The following is a 20,712-nucleotide window of genomic DNA, read 5'->3' on the forward strand; positions in this document are numbered from 1 at the left end:
TTTAAAATTCTGTTTTTTATGAAGGGTTTTATGTGTGTGTGTATGTAATGCCATATATTTAAACATCTTTTTTCCTCTGTGTTCTAATGATCACTGTGACAAAAATTACTTTCTCCCGTGCTTATAAATTCATTTTAAAAGTGGAAGGGTGCATAAAAACGTCTCGTTTCCGTGTAGAGTAGTATTCATAATTCAAGTAGATGGCAGCATTTTAAATTTGCTCTTCTAATATTTTTCACAGGTTGTGGCAATTCTGCAGAAGTTCTGTTTCAACAGTGGAAGTGCACTGGGGTTCAGTTTCATCATGAACTCATCCCATGGTTCCGGCACTGTTCTAAGTGGGTCGGAAGGCAAGCATTTGCTTTCCTTTGTCAGGTTGGCAGGGGCCCCAGGGGAGCATCCAGCACGAGCATACGTTTCCTGTGTGACGTCAACACACAGCACCAGGCGAAGGATCCCAGCCCTGGAGGACTGGCCAGAAGCTTGGGGATCAGTGGACCGGGCCCCCTCACGCCACAGCCTGGTCAGGCAAAGAACCTGCCCAGGGTTCCCCAGCCACTCTGTGCCGTCCTCTGTGGATAGCAGCCAGGCACCTGCTGTGTGCTGGGCGTGCTGATGGCGTAGCAGGGCGGGAACCACCTCTTGCTCTCCCAGCACCTGCTGCCCAGTGCGTGGGGGCTAGGCCCAGACTCTCCTCCGGTCATGCCCGGTCCTGCTTCTGGGGAAGTGGGGGGTGGGGGCAGTGAGAAACAGAGTAGTGGGGCAGAGACAACTTCATCTCTTTAAGGTGAAGTTCAGGTCCCCAGGGAGCCCTCTCTAATTGTTGCTCAGTCGTGTCATATTCTTTGCGACCCCATGGACTGTAGCCCACCAGGCTCCTCTGTCCATGGGATGCTCCAGGCAAGAATACTGGAGTGGGTTCCCATTTCCTCCTCCAGAGGATCTTCCCGACCCAGGGATGGAGCCCTCATCTCTGCCATCTCCTGCATTGGCAGGCAGGTTCTTTACCACTGCGCCATGTGGGAAGCCCACCCTCTCTACCCAGCATCTCAGAAACGAGGGCGTGATTTGTGTTTGGCTGGGGACGATGGCTGCCACTTTTGATCGCCTGTGTGTGTCAGGCCTCTCATCCCACATCTAATGCCAACGCTTCTGATGGCTGACAGGAAGGTCCCCCGGTGTGGAGCTTGGTGTGCCCATATACTTCCAGTTTGTTTTTAGTTGGAGGAATTGAAGCCCAAAGAGGTTAAGTAACTTGCTCAGGATCACATAGGAAGTATAAAACCATGATTTGGTTTGTTTGTTGGTTGTTTGTTTTCTGCTAAAGTGCTATTTTAACAGTTTTAACTTTTCCTCAGGCACATACCCTGTGGCACACAGAGGGAGCGGGAGGAGCATAGTGAACTCCCATGTGCCCGTCACCCAGCTTTGCCAACAGTGTAGTAAAAGCTGGGATTGGCTTCCACCTGACCCTAGCCCCAGATCCCCCTTTCTGTCTCTGGGAACCAGCCCCGCCTTCCCCACTGAAGAACTCATGAGGGGCTGCCGCAGGCCCGCAGGGGTTATCACAGGGGAACCATGGCCATTTACTTGTAGAAGGGCAAACTTGGGGCAGAGTTAGTGCCAAATTCACCAACCACAGGCCTGGCACCGCAGGCTTTTATCAAGAAGATAAGATAAAAAGATAAAATCCTATTTTGTGGAGAAAGGGTAAATGAGAGACATTTGCTTTTATTTTAAAATTCCTTTTTTTTTTCCTGAGATTCAGACAGTCCACAATGAAATAAAGGGAAAAGGGACCAACTAATTTTGTCTAAGAAAAATCAATTTTCTTGTGTGTGCTTTCATTAAAGATTTAGAAAACCCTACAGTAACACATACAGAAGGACAGGGGACTCAGCCAAGAGAACCTCCCAAGAGTCATGTGGATTATCATTTAAAGGTGGGGAGGGAGCATAACCTGGAGGTTAGCGGGGCCACCTTTGGAGTCAAAACCGGTTAGTCTGAAGCCTGAGTCTCCTGTCTCCCTGCCGAGTGGTCTTGGGCAAAGCCCCCTCTCTGCGTCTGCGCTGCCTCTCTGCCTTCTGTGAGACGGGGCTCCGGTGGCAGGGGTCTGCCTCCTGGCATGGTCCTGAGGCTTCGATGAGCATATGCACCCGCGTTACCCAGCAGAGCTCCAGGCACCTGGAAGGCACTCGTAGATGTCAGCTGCTATTGCTCCCCTGTAGGGGGAGGAACTTCAGGATTTAGAACCCATTTTCCTGGTTTAGGACCCCCACCTCGCTCCTGCTTACGGATCAGGAAACTTTGGGTGTCACCGTCACAGTGGACTCACCTGTAAAACTAGGCTCGCTCTGATTTCCACCACTGGCTATGAGAACGAGTTGGGAGCATACACGTGAGACTCTTTGTAAGCAGAGCAGCGGTGAATGCTGGTGGTTATCACGGAAGCTGCATTTGTTACCTATGCACAGATGGCCGGGCGCTGGATTGGGGTCTGGGGTTTGATTGTCATGTGACAGGCGTGGCCCCTGTCCTCAGAGCCTGAGGCCTGATGAATGCCAGGCATGAAGGTTCCTCACCCTTACTTTGGCGCCATGCTAGACTCCTCAAGGATGTCTGCATTCTCGTTGCTGCTCCATTGTACAGATGAGGAAACTGAGGCCCAGAAAGGTAAAACCACTTACTCATGGCCACGAAGCCAGTAAGTGATCAGATTGGGTTTTGAACCTGGACCTATCTGACTCCAAAGCCTTTGCCTTCTCCACCAGATGTTACGGGCAGTTGGACCCCAGTGCTTGGCAATGAATTATAAAGTGGTAATAACCAAATTCAGTGGTTGAGATTTTGAAATTCACACACATACTTCTCAGACCAAACGATCCTGAAATTACTTCTTTGGAATCACAGAAGTGTATGTTTTTAGAAAAAGCATGCTGACCCCTATTGAAAAATGTCCACTTTTTGGCTGTGACTTTCTTTTCATCAGAGGCAGTAGTGAGCAAGGAGTGTATCCCCATGGACCAGTCTGTCGAACACATACTGCCCAGCCTTTTAAGCCTCATATCAGATCCTGTGCCAAATGAGAGGGTTTTGCTTGCCAAAGCTCTGAGGCAGATACTATTGGAAAAGGGTACTTGGGCCAGTTTTCTGAGCTTACAGATTTTAAATTTCATCAGACAGCAGCTGGTTTTCCTCTTTCAGGAACTGTGGCAAATTGTGTGATATGGCACACTTCAGGTTTATTATACAAATTGTTATATTTTATACATGTGTATGTGTCATAGCCCACTCTTTGCAACCCCACGGACTGTAGCCTGCCAGGTTCCTCCGTCCATGGGGTTCACCAGGTGAGAATTCTATAGTGGGTGGCCATTTCCCACTCCAGGGAATCTTCCTGACCCAGGGATCAAACCCAAATTTTCTGCGTCTCCTGCATTGCAGGCAGATTCTTTACCTGCTGAGCCATCAGGGAAGCCCTACTTTATGCATAAAATGTTACTTATAAAATGGCTAGTAAAATTCGATCGCTATTTTATATTTAATAAACATACGCTAAAACGCAAAACATTACATAGTCTTCTAGAAACGAGAGAAACTTTTATGAGTTTTAAGCTCTGACATAGAGATGATGAAAGGAAGTCAATTTAAGCATTAACTATGATTGGGTTTTAATGGTATTAATTTTGTCGTCAGTCAGAAATAGTTTATATCCCAACCTAGTCAATTATTTTAAGCCTGAACAGGGCCTAACATAAGATAGTTCAATTCTGCACCAGGGGTACAGGCAAATGTCTTAAATCCTGCCCTGCATATACCCATCTTGCCTCTTCTCTCCCATCCTGTACCCTAGCTTGCCAGCAACCTGACCCCCACTTCCTGTGTTCTAAGTTGCCGATTCTTTTGTATTGGAGGGAAGAAAAGATAATATTAAAAGATTTTTAGTCATAGTTTTAAAAATACACCTACCTATTCTAAAAAGTTTGTGTTTACAAGTTAGGAGATACTCTTTCATTAATGCAATTTTATTACTTTAAAGGACATTATGAAACATGGTGTATATTGTCCTGAGATGTGGTTTTAAAAAAGAAAAAACCCAGCCTAAACCAGCGTATGTTTTAGAACACAGTTCACAGCACCTGTGATTCAGTTTCGTGTTTTGTTTTTTTTAGCGTATTTTAGAAATGCCGGTAACCCTCATCTTGGAGTTTTTGAAGAGACTGTCCTGGCTTTGCAGTCCGACCAGAACCAAGATCTTACCTTTTTTGCTGCCCTAGAACCAAAGCGGGGGAATGTTACAGATCCTTGGCATGCTGCAAGAACAGAACTAACCCATCTGTGATCACTCAAGCTGGTCACTTTGAGCTTGGCACGTGCTGCTTACCGTAACTTGAAGGGGAGCTGACGGTGTCATAACTGCCTGGGGAGGAAAAGTTTCTGAGACTTTGATATTGTGTCCTCCAGGGACCCCTTTCCCATCTGCGGTCACAGGGACTGCTCCTGGGACAGGCACTGGCAGGCACTGAGTTGCTTCTGTGCCCCTACATGCCAGATCAGGAAGTCTGTGCAAAGGTTGTAGAACCAGGTGGCTCCCTGAGTGTGGGAGCCTCCATGACATCAGACTGTCTGGTAGCAGTTTGTTTTGTCTATTACTGATGATATTATTTGACCCCCAGTTACCCCCTCTCCAAAAATAAAGTACTTTACTAGAAGCTTTTACGTCTTCAATAGATTTGTGTATTTGGCTTCCGTCATGCTTTCCCATAAAATATAGTTTATGGTTTTATATTTTATTTTTAACTGAAATATTGTGCATATGTAAATAACTCTTGACGGGAAGAAAATATATTAATGTAAGATTAGTCTCCTATCAGTGAACAGAACAAATACATCATTTAAATTTATGTTCTACTTGGAGTTGCTGCAAATATAGCCCCATTTTTTTTTTACTTGTGAGAGATGTGATAGTTAAATCTACTAAAGCATGATTTATGGCACTCTTTCTAATATTGTACTTTTGTTATAAATTGTACTCTGAACTTTTTCTCAGGCACTCATGCCTCCTCTTCTTGCAGGAACCGTTTCCATAAAGAGATATATTGGCCTTTGATAGAGACATAAAGCAGAAAGATTTTCATTCTTTTTTTTTTTTTTTAAATTTTCATTCTTATATGGCTATATTATCATTTGTTTAAGAGATGGGAGGGAAATTGATCACTGAGATGCATGGATTTAAACTTTATATCTGATGCTTTAGAATCTTAGAAATAGGAAAGCACAGTTCTGATCAATCTATATAGTTGGCCACAAACACCAGTGATGTAGGGGCTTAAGTTATGATACACTTCAAATCTAAGTACACAAGACTTAAGAGTTTGTGCTTTTAAAATCTAGACCAAGAGAAGGATGCTCTAGAATTTAAAAGGTTTTTGATTAATTAATAACTCAAGGTTCTAGAAACATCTGATTAAATTTTGCATGCATGTATGCTGATGTTATTTTTCTTTTTTCTATTTTTATCTTCTCAAAGGCCAACAGACAGGGAGGAAGGAGCAGCCTGTTTGGGGTCCGAGAGCGGGCTGCAAAGGGCACATGAGTTATTTCCATTCTTCCCTGGGATCTTTTTCTTATCTTTCTTTTCTTTTTTTTTAAATAAAATTTCTTGAGCTAATATTGAGTTTCTGATGCTTTCCCCTCCCCCAAATTCCACTGGGCTGACTCTAAAAAGTAAGGAAGGAATCCATACTGTGCCAAAGAAAATAAGGCACATGTATGAGAATTTCAAATTGTATTGATAACCCAGGAGAGAGCATTTTGGCAACTTCAGGAAAGAGTTATTTAATACATTGGAGACTACATATTAAGAGAAAAAAAATTATCTCATATTCAGTGCTTGCTTAAAGTAAATAGATGGAGCTATTGTTTTGCTTCGGTAACAAGCAAATTTTAATTTTTTTATTGCTTAGAAATTGAGATTGTTGTGTTGTTGAAATCTGTTGATCCAGCAACAATGTAGAATTATTCAGCTGGAATCTTGTATTCTGTGCAGAGCTTCACTTTCCATTAAAGAAAACAAATTCAGTTTGTGTTGTGATGGGTAGGATTTGCCTGCCGAATCATCTATGCTTGTAGAGACTGGTCAAGACTCTTTGATGAATAACCTAACCTTTAAATTTTCAGTTTTTTCAATTAACACTTATAAAGTGTTAAAATTTTCTATAGTTTTATATGAATGCCTTTCCAGTGCAAAGTTTTTTTTTTTTTTTTTAATGACTGTCACTTCTCTGCAAAAAGTTATGTTTAAAGCTCACATTTTATTCTTCTTTTGTAACAACTGAGATTTTTTTCTAAGATGGTTCATGTTGCCCTTGCTGTTCTCTCCTGTAGGTTTCTCATCAGTTTAGGTCTTTACATGTTATTAGTTCATAGATGCAGCGTTGAGTGTCTGTGATCTGACTTGCACTCGGCCTCCTCTGGCAATATAATGGAAAAGCACAAGCTGGTTTCTCACCAATAGGGCTGCTTTGAAAGGCATCTCAGCAACAGAACCGTTTCAGACCGTCCCTAAGTGGACGTGTCCTTCACTGTCCTTCTCATAGTGTTTTCTTTGGCACTTTCTCACTCCAAGAATCCCAGAACGTTTTCAGCACTGATGGATTTCAGTGCAGATTTGCAAATTTTGGGGAAGGTCCATCTCCCACTTCCGGGGTAGCCCAGAATCTCCCCTCCCCCTTCCCCCCTCACTGTCAGGTTGGATCCAGATCTGCTTGAAAGGAGTCGTATTTCTGCAATGTTGCCTTTTTCATTTATGCTTGAAATACGATTTTAAAGCATGACTAAAGACTGCACTTTACAACTCTCCATAGAGGATGCATGCAGAGATGATTTAGAGCGTTATTCAGGCATAATTCCTACAGGTAGTTGGCCCCGAATTGTGCAATGACTGTATTTTAAACAGACAAGAAGAGGCCACAGTTTTCCTGCTTAAAGGACCTGACGTTCAGCTGGGAAGGGGAGTTGGGGGTGTGGTGCGGGGGCGCACGCCTCGTGGTGATGCCTCTGTATTGATCTCAGTAAATCTCCCCACTGTTTTCGAAGCGCCCGTGCCCATTCCCCTTATTCAAGAAGCTGCACCAGGTCCACGTGAAGCCCGCTTTGGTTAACTGCGGCCCATCGGCCCACCGCGGGTAGGCGGGGAGGGGGTCACCTGTTCGGAGGAGGGGCGGGGGCGCCGGTGACGCGCGACCACTTAGTGGAGCGGGGATGACGCGCGCAAGACGGGTCAAGCGGCTGGGATGATGCGCGCAAGACGGGGTCAAGCGGCTGGGGCCGGGCGGCGGGCCATGAGGAGGAGGGCGGCGGAGGCAGCGACGCCGCCGGGGGGCACCATTCGCCGCGACCCCGCTGCGGCCTGGCCGCCCACGCGGGGGACGGACCCTGCCGGCCCGCGGCCCCACTCCCCACAGCTCTGGTCCCGCACCCGCGGCCGGAACCACGTCGGGGACCCGCAGGCCGTGAACCAGGCGACTGACGTGGTCCCGGATGTTTTCGCCATGCGAGTGCTGCTGGAAGATTCTGGGGAGATGTTCCGCGTAACAAACTGCCGCAGCAACATGACGGTGCGGGAGCTCAAAGAGGAGCTGGACCTGACAGCCGGCATTCCCTTCAACCTGCAGCGGCTGCAGTACCTGGACCAAGGTGGCCCCTGCCCGACCCCTTTCCTGGCCACGTGTACTCCTCTCCACCCCGCTGCCAAGTCCCCTCTGAACCTACAATGGGGCAAGGGAAGCCCGCCCAGACCAGGACCCCCAAATGGGTCAAAACAAATCCCACACCATGAAACTCCAGGTGGAAAAGCCAATCCTGGCCACCTAGGGACTTCCCAATTCCAGAAAAGCTGGGTTCCTGTTAGACCTCAGATCTCCAGGCAAACCCTGTCCACAGCAAGACCCTGATTTGTAGCAAATCCTCCAATCTCAAAGCCAGCTGTCTAGTCCATCCTGTCAACCCAGTCCAGGTCAGAGCCCCCAATCCCAAACCAGACACTGCCCACCCCCCTAGGACCCTCAGGCACCCAGGCTCTCAGACTCCCATGTCTGTCTTCATCAGGGACCCAAGTCCCAAAGCCAGCAGGGCCACACAAGACCTCAAGCCTGAACCATTTGTCCTCAACAGACCCCACAAACCTGCTCATGTCAGGCCCCCAAATGGAGGCAAACTTCTAGTGTCTGTGCTACGCTGTGGGACACCAGGACCCCCAATCCGCCATCCAGTTGTATCCATGCAAGGACCCCAAGCCCAGAACAAGCCTGCCTAAACCCCAAATCTCCAAGGTTACCGTGACTACTTCAGAACCCTGGATTCTTTGGCAAAGTGTCCACACACGGACACTAGAGCTTGGAACAAGCCCTGCTCATTTCAGGGCCCTCAAGCCAAGAACCAATCTGCCCAAGACTGAACCCCCTAATCCCCAGACTAAACCAAGTGACCATGAGAACCCTGAATCCTCCAGCAACCATGTAGACTCCAGGACACTAGAGCCTTAAACAAACTCTGTGAGCCTCAGAACCCACATCTCTCCACAAACCATACTCATGTTTGAACCTCAAATACAATCCGCAAGTGACCCCCTGCTCACAACAGAAACCTGAATCCCAGAGCAGATGGGCTCAATTCTGAGTCCCTCATCTCTGCCTAACCAATCACTCATCTGAACCCCATTCCATCAGCCGTCTCTGTCTACATAAGGATGTCAGACCCCAAAATGAACTCTGCCCACATCTGACAGCTCAACTGTGACCACACCAGAAGCCCAGGCCAAGAGTCTTTAGAAGAGCTCTAAGGCATGAGACAGAGTCTGCCCACAATAGGACCCCAAAACTCAAGTCCAGTGTACTCATATCTGAACCCCAAACCTCCATGGAAATCATGTTTGCCCTCCGAGGTTTAAGCCAGCCATATGTGTGTAAGGAAGCCAAAGCTCAAAACAAGCCTTGCCTACATGAGGACCCCCCCAGACTCAAAGCAAGCTCTACTTGTGTTTGAAACCCAAATCCCACATCAGCCTCAGTCACATTTAAACCCTAAGTTCAAGACCAAACCCTGCCTATATCAGGACTCTGAATCTCATAGCAGAACCTGTTGCCACTGAATCCCAGGGCAGACCTATCTGATTCCTCATCCCTATGCTATCCAGGACCCCCAAATGCCAAAACAAATCCTTCCCACAGAAGGACTCTACATCCCAGAACAGATCCTTCCCACACCAGGAACCCCAGGCAGAGTGCAAACCTTGCCTCCATCAGAATCCCAAATCTCAAAACAAACCCTGTCCACATTTGAACCCCAAATACTGGACACTGACCCAGTCCATATCAGGACCTCAAATCTCAAGCTGCCTCCTTGTCCATGTCAGGAGCTCAAAGCTAGCCCAACCAGCATCAGAACCCAGCACCCAAAGCTCCCTGTGACTGACTCAGGACCCCAAGGTCCCCTGTCCAGATAAACCCCACATAGGAGACATCCAGTGGACCCAGAGCACATCCTCTCCCCCTAGGGTCTCCTTCCTTCAGCCCGTGGGTCTGGCTGTCCCCATCCCATCCCTATGATATTCAGAATATGAGAACAGGATCAAAGCCCCCCAGCCTCTACCATCTCCCCACCTGCTTGAAATCAGCGCAAAAACAAGAAAACAAAAAAAAAATAACTCTCTGGGCTGCTGCACAGAGAAAGTGAACAGCCGGTGGCGCAGAGAGACTGCAGTTATACTGCAGGGGCCGTGAAGCGACAGAGATGAAGACTTGAAGCAGCCTGTCTCCCCGAGCTCCAAGCTCCCAGACATTGCCCTTCTGGGGCTCAGTATCCTGATTTGTAAACCACAGCCCCATTAGCTCCGGAATCCTCAGTGCCGTTTCCTCCTTTAGGCAGAAACAATTCCAGAAACACAGAATGCATACTGAAGAGCAAAGTCCTTTCCTTTGCCCTCTTGGAAATTGGTTAAGCATTTTTCATGATGTATTTGCTTTGCTAGAGCAGTATTTGGAAGAATACTTAAGAGCATTTTCGAGATTTTATGTGGAAAGAAATGTACCTGGATTTAATGTGTTAAAAGTGAAGTGAGCTAGGGAAGTGCTTAGAGTTCCAAAGCAAGTAATTCAAGAATTATGTGTCTTGAACTGCAGATGTCTGACACCCCTCCTGTTAATTTATTTTCACCCATGAGCTATGCCGAGCGATAGATTCAAGAAAGCTAAGAGGGAGAGAAAGAGACGAAGTGGCTGAACACTGATGTCACAATCCTGTTAGTCAGCAAGCACTTAGCAACTGTTAGAAGCTTGACCTCTCTTGCGGTTGCCATCCTTACTGTTGACGGCAAACAAGAAAAAAGGTATACCACGATGATGGAAGAAATTTGGGCTTCTTCCAATAAATAATCAGTCTGAAGCCTCTTTACCCACCTCAAAGGTTGCCAGGGAGGATCAAATGAGATAATGTGTGTGAAAACCCTGAAAGACTTAACTCTAAAAGGGGGTGAAGCGTTCTCCTGGAGACGGGTGGCCTTCCCACGTCTGTTGTCAACTCTAATAATTTATTTAGGTGGTGATAATTAGTATTTATCCAAGCCGAAGGCAGTTGCTGCCTGCCTGTAAAAGGAGAATGTGTTCTGATTTTCTCTAAGAGCTGTTTGCTGCTGCTGCTGCTGCTGAGTCGCTTCAGTCGTGTACGACTCTGTGCGACCCCATAGACGGCAGCCCACCAAGGCTCCCTCGTCCCTGATATTCTCCAGGCAAGAACACTGGAGTGGGTTGCCATTTCCTTCTCCTCTAAGAGCTGTTTAGCTGGCGTGAATCGTGCTCTTGTCTTTCTCGGAGAAACACCACCTTGCTCCAGTTTTTTCAAAGTTGTTAGGAAGTCATCGAGTTGTCTTATTTAGACTAATTACTGATTATCCTCAGTGTGAGAACCACAAATAAGACCCTAATTAACAGATTGGCTAATCACTGTTCCATGTTTCCATCCACCAACTGGAGTTGCTGGGAACCAAAGGGTGCCAACAAAGTCTAGAGTGAGTGGCACAGGGCATTGAGGAGAGGCAGGGCTGGTTGGAGTCCTGGTGTTGCTGTTCACTGGCCATGTGAGCCTCCGTCTGCTTATGCGGCAAATGGACCGGCCAAACCTGGCTTGTCGTGAGGATTAAAGAATGTGGGTGCTGAGTACTGGCACTTAGTAATCACTCAATCATGAAACCAAAAATGCTCACAAATTCTACTCGGAATAAATGATAATCCAACCTGGGCAGAGTTGAGACATTCCATTCCTAGGTCTGCTTATTGGAAAAGGCAGATTAATTCTTCAGCTAGATTACAGGTGGCCAGGTAGGAAAATGTGTGTGTGTATTTCCAAAGGTAAACTGAAATCAACTTCATTTTCTTAAAATGTTCTACAGTCCTCTTCTACTAATTCTGACCATCTTCCTCCAAGGGTATGAGTAAGGGGCAGTTTTGGGTGATGACACATAGGCAGGATGTTCTTCCATTCCAAGTCCAAATTATGGTGGGGTCGACATGGAGATGCTCATATTACTGTAGGGTCTCCACTGGGGCAGTTTTGTCCCCCTGGAGGCCATCTGGCAAAGTCTAGAGACATTTCAGTGGTCACACCTAGCTGAGCGGGCTGCTGCCACCTTGGGGGAAGAGGCCAGGAATTCTGTAAAGACCCTGCAATGTCCAGGAAGACCACACAGCAGATAGTCATTCGGCCCCAAGGGTCACGAGTGCAGAGGTTGAGAAATGCTGCCATAGACTATAATTTGAAAGATCCAACATTTTTTTCTCATTATTACCTCTTTAAGCTAACTGATGACAACATTAACCAGAATCAGTATTTTAGTTTAGGGGTATATAACTTGTATAACCACTTGTATTACCTGTCTGTAATTTACAGTCACTTCAAGTAGTTCTACTTAGAGTTGGCCTCCTGAAATGACTTTTGTTCACTTCATGTATTTTTTTTTTTTGTATGATGGGTCAAGTTATAATTGGGGCTTCCCAGGTGGCACTAGTGGTAAAGAACCTGCCTGTCAATGCAAGAGACATAAGAGGTGTGGTTTGATCCCTGGGTTGGCAAGATCCCCTTGCAGAAGGGCATGGCAATCCACTCCAGCATTCTTGTCTGGAGAATCCCATGGACAGAGGAGCCTGGCAGGCTACAGTCCATAGGGTGGCAAGAAGTTGGACATTACTGAAGCGACTTAGCATGCACACACGCAAGTTATACTTACAGAATTTTATGATTTATTGCTTTTTTTTTTTTTGGTGGGGAAAGGTTTGGCTTCTCTTTGAGTTAAGCCAAATTATTTTTCTAAAAAATATCAGCTACTACAAACAGACATACGTGGTTTTATCAAATGAGACTAGTGCTCAAGTGTCTCAAAGTATTTTTGTGATACCCAAATATCACAAATAAGATAATCTCTTAACTAAACCAGGGTAAAAATTTATCTTTAATGCCTGATTTTTCTTTTTAAAGATAAAAATTGTTCCCCATAGGAATTTTGATGGATGATGCTACGCTGAAGTTCCACGACGTTATTCCTGGTGGAATTATTTCATTATGTATCTGGCACTATGATGGATGGACGGAACTGGTTTTGGCGGCTGTGGAAGGGGATTCCAGTAAGGTGTTTTCATGCTTCTTTAAATGGATATTATACTTTATGAAGCAACTGTAGATTGTGTGTGTGTATGTGTGTAGGGGGAAGTTGCTTGTTCTTTAATGTGAATATTTAATGAAAGTTGCAGAGTAGAGAGAATAACAATGACTTGTCATCATGATCAAATCGTGTGTTTCCATTTGCTGTTTGGCTTTGCGGTTTCTCCCTGTCCACGGACTTGTGATTTGTAACCCAGTCACTCCACCCCGAAAGGAACCAGGGCAGCCCTTTTTCTATTCATGTGTATATTTGCATGCATTCTAAGTCTATTCAGTCGTGTCCGACTCTTTGCCACCCCATGGACTGTAGCCCACCAGGCTCCTCTGTCCATGGGATTCTCCAGGCAAGAATACTGGAGTGGGTTGCCTTTCTTTTCTCCAGGGGAGCTTCCCGACACAGGGACCGAACCTGGGTCTCCTGCATTGCAAGCAAATTCTTTACCACTAGCAACCACAAGTATATTTGGTAAAGTTGAAAACCTGATTTAACAGCCGAGGACGCCAGATAAGTTGGAACTGTGCGGTCCAGAGCTTTCGTCGCTGCAAAAAAAAAAAAAGTCCCAGGGGTCTGCCCCCACCTGACAGGGAGAGGCTTGGAAACACAGAAGCCCTGACCCTTGGCCAGGCCTTGAGCAGGGCTCTGGTGTGGGGCAGGGGTGGGGGCAGGCGGGGGCAGGAGTGAGACTGGAGGAGGAAATGTCTACCCAACAGTGAAGGTGAATCGCTCAGACACAGAGGGCGAGTGCAAGTTCTTTGTGGAAAGTAAATTCGGATGAGAAGCGAGGAACTTGTGGAGGAGACAGTTCACTTCTGGCTGGGATGCGGGTCATGGGGAGGGGGGTGGTTGGGATGGGGTTCTGGGGAGCGGCGGTGGTTCTAGGACGTCAGGGCAGGGACCCAGCAACCCTGCTGCCCTGGAGCAAGAGCTCTTAGAGCCCATCCCCCCAATATTTGCACAACTCTCTGGTTCCTTCTCTGCGTTTCTCCCCCTCCTCTGCCTTCCCTGGATTCCTCTCGGGCTGTGTCCATTCTGGGTTCTCTGACTCTTGCTCTGAATGTGGGGTGAGTCTCCCCCAACTTGTCTTGGGCCAGAACTGTCATCACCCCCCTGCATCAGGGACTGGGTTCCTCTCCATTGGAGCTGTAGCCTTCCTCCAGGGCTCAGAACTTTAATTCTCCACGAGAAGATTCTGTCCCAGGGCTGTTATTCACCTGACAGCAGGGTTCAGAGTGTCCCAAACCTTAACGGAGACAATGGGCCTAAGAATAGACCGGAAGGCCAAGGTTCATCAACTCTCCTTAGGAGTGCGTGCTCCCTTGGAGGTGGGGGGGTGTTCGGTGTTGGCGGGGGTCTTCCTTCAGGGCTGCAGCCCCCTTCCTCTGGACACCCAGAAAAGCTATTTTTCTCTCTTCAAAACATGGACAGGAAGAATTTCCTGCCTCCCAAGCCTGTCTGGTGGTAAATTTGTGTTTCCTGGACGTGCAGAGAGAGATACCCCTGGCTGGTTTCCAGCTTCTCCCTTCCCTAGGGGCTGCTACCACTACCCCCCAACCCGGCCTGTCCCATCCACCTCCTGCACGTGGCGTCCGAGCTGACTTCCCCCCCAGGGTGTCCCGGGACCACCAGCCAGGTGCCTCTGTGTTCCCGAAGTCACTGAGACTCACGCGTGTAACTGTGTGTCTCATCCAGCTGGCTTGCCTCGGCGTTGCCGAAGACACTTTCTACCGAACTGCAAATTCGGGGCGTTTTGACGACAGGCAGTGGAAGAAGTGGATTTCCCAGAGAGCGTTCGTGGCCTTGTATGTTGCCTCACACAGGGGTCACTCAGAGGCTGTGCAGTACCTTCTAGAACACGGTAAATCTCATAGCGGCTGGGTATGTTCACGTGGCTGGTGTTTAGTTACCAAGTCATGTCTGACTCTTTGCAACCTCATGGACTGCAGCATGCCAGGCTTCCCTGTCCTTCACCATCTCCCAGAGTCAGCTCAAACTCATGTCCATTGAGGGGCTTTCCTGGTGGCTCAGACGGTAAAGCGTCTGTTTGCAATGCAGGAGACCTGGGTTCAATCCCTGAGTCGGGAAGATCCCCTGGAGAAGGAAATGGCAACCCACTCCATTATTCTAGCCTGGAAAATCCCATGGATGGAGGAGCCTGGTAGGCAACAGTCTATGGGGTCACAAAGAATCAGACACGAATGAGCGGATCAGCTTCTTCTTCATGTCCACTGAGTATGTTCAAGAGTAGGGGTCTTTTTCAGGTAAGGGGGTCACAGTGGCTTGTCCTCCTGGTTCACTCAGTAGTGGTTTCCTGGACCTAAGTTTGTCAACCACCAATTAAGGTCCCCACTGGGCCACTCGTTCACCGTCTGAGGGGGCTGAGGACGTGCTAACTGAGACCAACAGAGGCTGTATTGCCTCTCTTGGCCAGGGCTCAGGAAGAAAAAATTTTTCAGGACACCACGTCACAGGGCTTCCTGGTTCATAGTGTCTAACCAGACCCCTCTGGGGATATTCCCAAACCATCCTGTTATTTCCTCCCCACCTGGGGTCCCTTTTCTGCCCAAGGAGTCTAGCCCCATGCTGACATCCCTCCCTTGGTGGCTGGCAAGCTGGCCAGTCTCCTTTCTCCAAGCCTTTGAATTATTTGTCCCACACCCTTGTTTTCATCTCTCCTCCACCAAAGGGCAATTACTCTCTCTGTCCACAGACACAGAAGCCTTAGCCTGGCTCGTCTCCCAATTAAAGGGCTTTGCCTGAGGTTCTTTGAGAGTACGTTTTATCTTTCCTGGATGTAGAGTGTTTTGGGGAAAAGAGGCCTGGGACTGAGGTGCAGACCATTCAAAAACATGAGAAAACCATGTCAGACATCCCAGGCCACCAGCTTCCTCTAGAAAAAGCACAGAGTATTTGATCACTGGTTTCCCAGGTGGTTCAATGATAAAAGAACCTGCCTGCCAATGCAGGAGGTGCCTGTTTGATCCTTGGGTCAGGAAGACCCCCTGGAGAAGGGAATGGCAACCCACTCCAGTATTCTTGTCTGGAGACTCCCAAGGACAGAGGAGCCTGGTGGATTACAATCCATGGGGTTGCAAAGAGTCAGACATGACTGAGCATGCACACACTCTTGGGGCTCAGGAGGGGGCTTCATCTGAGGATCTCCCACATCAACTTGGCTCCAGATTAGACTCCCTCTTCCCAGCCTTTGGCCTTGATCCCAGGCTCTCTGTGCTATTTCCCCCACTTTCACCAACCAAGCTGGGAAAACATCTCTGATGCTTGGGCAGGATGACAGGCCGTGTGTCTGTGATGGGTAGGGGTTTTTGTGACGGTCCTCCCCTCTTTCTGCACTTCTCCTGTTGTAGGAGGAAATATGGGCTTTTCACGGCCCAGCAGTCCTTTAAGCTCATAAAAAGTCATTTTCACACTGATGGAACTGTGATGTATTTGAAAGCACCAGTTAAAAAATTACAGCCGGCTTGGCAAAGTTTTCTGTCCTTTGCAGACAGCAGCTGTAAAGAGGTGCCGGGGCCAAGGCAGGGTGTTGTGAGAACCCATTTAAAACTTTACCTCACTGACCAGTCATTGCTCATAAAAACTGGCTACCAAAATGTCAGCTGCGTGTAATTGAATTGCCTTGTTCTCTCTGTCATGGTATTTGTTACCCAGAATTTGATTCAATTCAACAAGTCTATATTGGACACCTGTCATTAGCCCACCCATCTGTGGGAGGCAGTGAGGGATTCAATCCAAATGAAGTCCGTCCATGAGTCAGGCTGCTCAGCCTCTGACATCTTCCAGGGGCCTGTCTTCTCCAGGCATCGCCCAGGCTATGTGCCGGGGATGAGAACAGCAATGATCAAAACAAGCATGTTTTCTGCCCGTGTGGAGTTTATGAAGGGAAGTCAGCAAATTATTACAAATGATTAATTCCATGGTCAGTCATGCACGGAATGTTCTGGAGACGCAGAAGATCTATTGAACAAAATGCAGGGGCTCCCCAGATGGCTCAGTGGTAAAGAACCCTCTTACCAACACAGGTAGATGTGAGAGATGTGGGTTCGATCGTTGGGTTGGGAAGATCCCCTGGAGGAGGGCGTGGCAACCCACTCCAGTATTCTTGCCTGGAGAATCCCATGGACAGTGGAGCCTGGCAGGGTGCAGTCTGTGGGGTCACAAAGAGTCAGACGTGACTAAATTGCACAGGGGGATTCTTGGGGAGGAGGACTAAGGAGCGTTTTCCTGAGGAAGTGAATGAAACCTCAAGAAACATAAGGTTATCCCAAGGCAGGGGAGGGGAAGGATGAGAGTGTTTTTAGCAAAGGAAACAGCATGTGCAAAGATCCTGAGGCAAGGTAAGGAAGCAAGTGTGTTGAAAGGATAAAGCTAGAAGGCTGGTATAAGTGAAGCATGGTGTGGTGGGGGAGGAAGATCGCTGAGTCAGGGGGTGGGTAATGCCGGAGTGATAAGGCGAGGTGGGTAGGACAGAGCAGTGAAGACTTAGAACATCGCCCCAAGGACTTGAGTGAGGATTGTAGAAAGGTCTTTGTCTGCCACAAGAGGAGCCTGAGGGTGAAGCAGGGCTGGATGCTGGGTGGGGGGGATACAGGAGTGACTCCTTCGTGGCACTGGTACCAGGGTGGGGAGCAGTTATTCATTCTCCAAAGCATTCCTTTCCAAACCTCGGCCCCTCCCTGTGAGTTTCTTCTTGAACAGGTTTCTGAAGGTTGGCTCTGGCCAGCAGGGTGGCCCTCCCTGAGCCCACTCTTTTATTTCCCAGGTGCCAACTGTCAGGGAAGATCCCCCGTGGGCAGGACGCCCCTGCATGTGGCTGCAGCCATGAGCCGGCTGGACTGTATCAGCCTCCTGCTCAACTATGGGGCCTCCATCAACGACAAGGATGCCAAGGGGGAGACGCCTATGTCCGTCGCCCGCCGTCTGAACCGTACCCAGAGCGAGCGACGGATGTTCCTCTTCTACTGGCTGGTGAAGATGGGGACTAAGGACCCGCTGGACCCTGTGGTGAACAAGGCTTTTCAGAGAGTCAAGTCCGGGTTCGGCACCAAGGACAGCAAAGCGTAGGACGTTTGCATGTTGACACCAACTTGGGGTAACTTTCCTGAGTTCAGGTCCACGGTGAACAGTGGCCGTGGTGAGCAGAAATTCAGGGAAACATGACAATTAATCTGAATCAGACACGAAATGATCTGTCCTGTTTGCAAATGATGTGGGGAGAATATTGATAGAAGTGGGTGACTTTGTGTTCATTTCCTAACCCATTATGGATCTAACAGACTCCCACGCCAGCCTTTAATTTCGAGCTATTTGTTCATTGTACCCAGGAACGCTGCTTGGGGTGATGGGGACCAATTACCTCCTCTCCCGTCTGGACACCATCTAATGCATCCGCATAACAGGGGTAATGGACACAATGAGAGTAGCTCTTGTTGTTATGGTACAAAACCAGGGCGGGCAGTTGTCGCCGGCTGGTGGGCAGTGTCACCTGTGAATTCCAGCTCGTTAAATTCATGGAACAAGATGCTCCCTGAGCTCGCAATGTTCCAGAAGTTTTCCTGAGCCTTCCTGGAGGTGTCTGCTGTCTGAGTCAGAGGTAGGGTTGGGGTGGGAAGCTAGGCTGGCCAGAAGACATCCAAGCTTGGTTGCCCACAAGGGGCACCTGGTTACTCTTGGTGAAAGGGGGTGAGTTGACATTGGATTTAAAGGAGACCAGTGCAAAAGATGACGATAGCTCGTAAAGAAGAGAGTTTGAACTGGCAGCTTCTTATTGTCCTCTTGTCCCATCCCCAAAGGTCCAAGCACCCTCCTCCCCCACACTAGCTTTCTCCTGTCCTTCTAGAACTGGGGGAGCTCCAGCATCCTTACTAGGGGGCAGCGTCTGTGCTGGGCTCTGGGCTCAACAGTCCATGAAAGCTGCCATGTGAGTGATGAGCTGAGTGTAGGAGACCAGACGGAGGGGTGAGGACTGGAGCAGACTGGCGTGTACCCCGCCCACACCTTGCCTGAAGAAGATGCTGCCACTCAGCAGTAAGTAAGCCAAAGGCAGCTAGAGCTTTCCAGAGCCAGGAACCTGGCTTTTTAATCTAAATCTTGATTTTTAAGTGTTGGCTTGAATTATCCCCTGGAGAAGGGAAAGGCTACCCACTCCAGTATCCTGGCCTAGAGAGTTCCATGGACTGTATAATCCATGGGGTTGCAAAGAGTCGGACACGACTGAGCGACTTTCACTTTCTTTTCTTTTGAATTATTTTAAGACCAGCATATGGTACAAAAGGAGACGATTTGGGGCACACGGATGGGCCTGCAAAACATCATCAAACTAACTTGTTTCACCTGGGAGATGGTGGACACACTCTAGGACTCCTCGGACTGCTCCCTGGCTCCGAAACCTCAGGGTGGGAATGGCCGTGGTTGTTCCCGGGCGATGCTGTCCAACCTCGCCCCCACAGCCACACGTGTTTCTCTGAAGCCCTGAATCCTGACACGGCTTCCAGGGCCAGTCTGTGTGGCAGTGGTCTCTCTACTGGTGCAGATTCTTTTTTTCTTTTTTTTTGGTCTCAGACCTGAACTTAGTCATTTTCCAAGGAACCCTGGTTCTGAAGTTTTGATTTTTAAGGAGCTGGAAAATGGCACTGCATCCCAGCTGCCCTTCTCTCCAACTTACATCCCAAGAACTGGAACTGGATTCAGCTTTTACATCAACGGGCCACATTTCCTGCTGTCTTTGCAAGGAAGATCCGTGTTGATGATGTGGCTTTACGCTTGGTGGATGTGGCTGGACCCAGCTCAGCAATCTGTTTGACAAATAATAGTCGGGGAAAAAGAAAATACAGCTCGGCATCAACTATGTCAAAACAGAGATCTTGTTTTTGGCAGATGTTCCCCAAAGTCAATAGGCAGATATTAAATAGCCTCGCCCAGTGGGGTCAGTTCATTTAGCTGATGAGGTGTGTTGGCAGGGGGACCTGGGCACCCTTTTAACTTAACAAGTGGTGTGACTCACAGTCATGGGTTTTCCGGGAGTTCTGCTCTCCTGTCTTTATTGTTAGGAGAGTCACCTGCCTGACACTTGTCCCCAAAACTTTGGAGGGAAGCCCTCTGTCTTCATCACCCCCAGTTCAGCTAAACACTTGGCCAGGAACTGAACAAGTTCCAAACTGTGATGACATTTTGCTTGGTCTGTGGCAGGGTCATTAAAACCCTCCTGTAGGTCCTGGGGACTCTTCCTTTCAGACAATCTTAACATCTGAGCTGTTCTAGTCAAATAACCTTGCATTGCCTTGTCAATAAAATTTGTCCACAGCCTCAGAAGAGTTGATTTGCAATTGGTTGCAATCATGTTATACTTTGCAGATAATTTTATTCAACATTTGAAGTTTTGTGGGGTCATACCTTGGAGCCAACAGAATTTTTTTTTTTTTTAAAGGGGTTGATCTCAAACATTTGTATAGGATCCTGAAATCCTTTTAGGCCCAAGGTATTGAGGGTGGTCTTTAGTGGTGGTCTGCTTTTGCCCAGGTGGGCCTCACCTCTGTGTGGAGAGTGACTGGCTTCCTCGGAGTTACGGTCAATAGTCTGGGTATAATATCCATCTCCCTGCTCTGTATTTCGTATCTCCTGTGAGGCTGAACTCGATTGCGAGTGGGACTGCTACCAGGGTAGTGTGGACGTAAGGGCTGGGTCAGAGTGGACCCCAGGTTGCGTCTTGGTGGCTCTGCCCTATGGCCTTGGGATACAGGAGGATGGAGGGTGGTTATGGTGTCTGGTCCCCCAGGTTGTTGGGAGGCGGCACTCAGTACATGCCGGCTTTTGTCAGCTGAGAGCTTGGTGCAGACTGGCTAAAGTGAGCTCCATTATTGATGATCGAGGAGGGGGAAGAGAGGAGAAACATTTAAGACCATTTAGAACCCTTTCTTGGGCTCTTAAGTTCTGATCAGCAAGAGACAGATGATCTCTGAGCTCAGGAGTCCACAGAAGAGCTGTCC

At 48.1% G+C, this 20,712-nt stretch overlaps 1 protein-coding gene and 1 pseudogene across 1 annotated transcript; both read left to right on the top strand.

Annotated features, from left to right (window-relative positions):
* Positions 1 to 7,191, top strand: part of LOC129625206 (serine/threonine-protein phosphatase 4 regulatory subunit 1-like) — a 43,757-nt pseudogene extending 36,566 nt beyond the window's left edge.
* A 107-nt stretch (positions 7,192 to 7,298) lies between these two features.
* On the top strand, positions 7,299 to 17,943 carry ANKRD60 (ankyrin repeat domain 60). Its single transcript, XM_055543324.1, has 4 exons — positions 7,299 to 7,698; positions 12,549 to 12,679; positions 14,402 to 14,567; positions 17,490 to 17,943. Exons 1-4 carry the CDS (start codon positions 7,299 to 7,301, stop codon positions 17,789 to 17,791), a joined length of 999 nt encoding a protein of 332 aa, XP_055399299.1. The 3' UTR covers positions 17,792 to 17,943.
* The last annotated feature ends 2,769 nt before the right edge of the window (positions 17,944 to 20,712 follow it).

This window comes from Bubalus kerabau, chromosome 13 (assembly GCF_029407905.1).
Source record: "Bubalus kerabau isolate K-KA32 ecotype Philippines breed swamp buffalo chromosome 13, PCC_UOA_SB_1v2, whole genome shotgun sequence".
Lineage (NCBI taxonomy): Eukaryota > Metazoa > Chordata > Mammalia > Artiodactyla > Bovidae > Bubalus > Bubalus kerabau.

Coding starts and splice junctions, on each gene's coding strand:
- ANKRD60 (XM_055543324.1), top strand. CDS start 7,299: ATGCGCGCAAGACGGGGTCAAGCGGCTGGGGCCGGGCGGCGGGCCATG. Junction 7,699..12,548: donor GCTGCAGTACCTGGACCAAG/GTGGCCCCTGCC, acceptor TGTTCCCCATAG/GAATTTTGATGGATGATGCT. Junction 12,680..14,401: donor TGGAAGGGGATTCCAGTAAG/GTGTTTTCATGC, acceptor TGTCTCATCCAG/CTGGCTTGCCTCGGCGTTGC.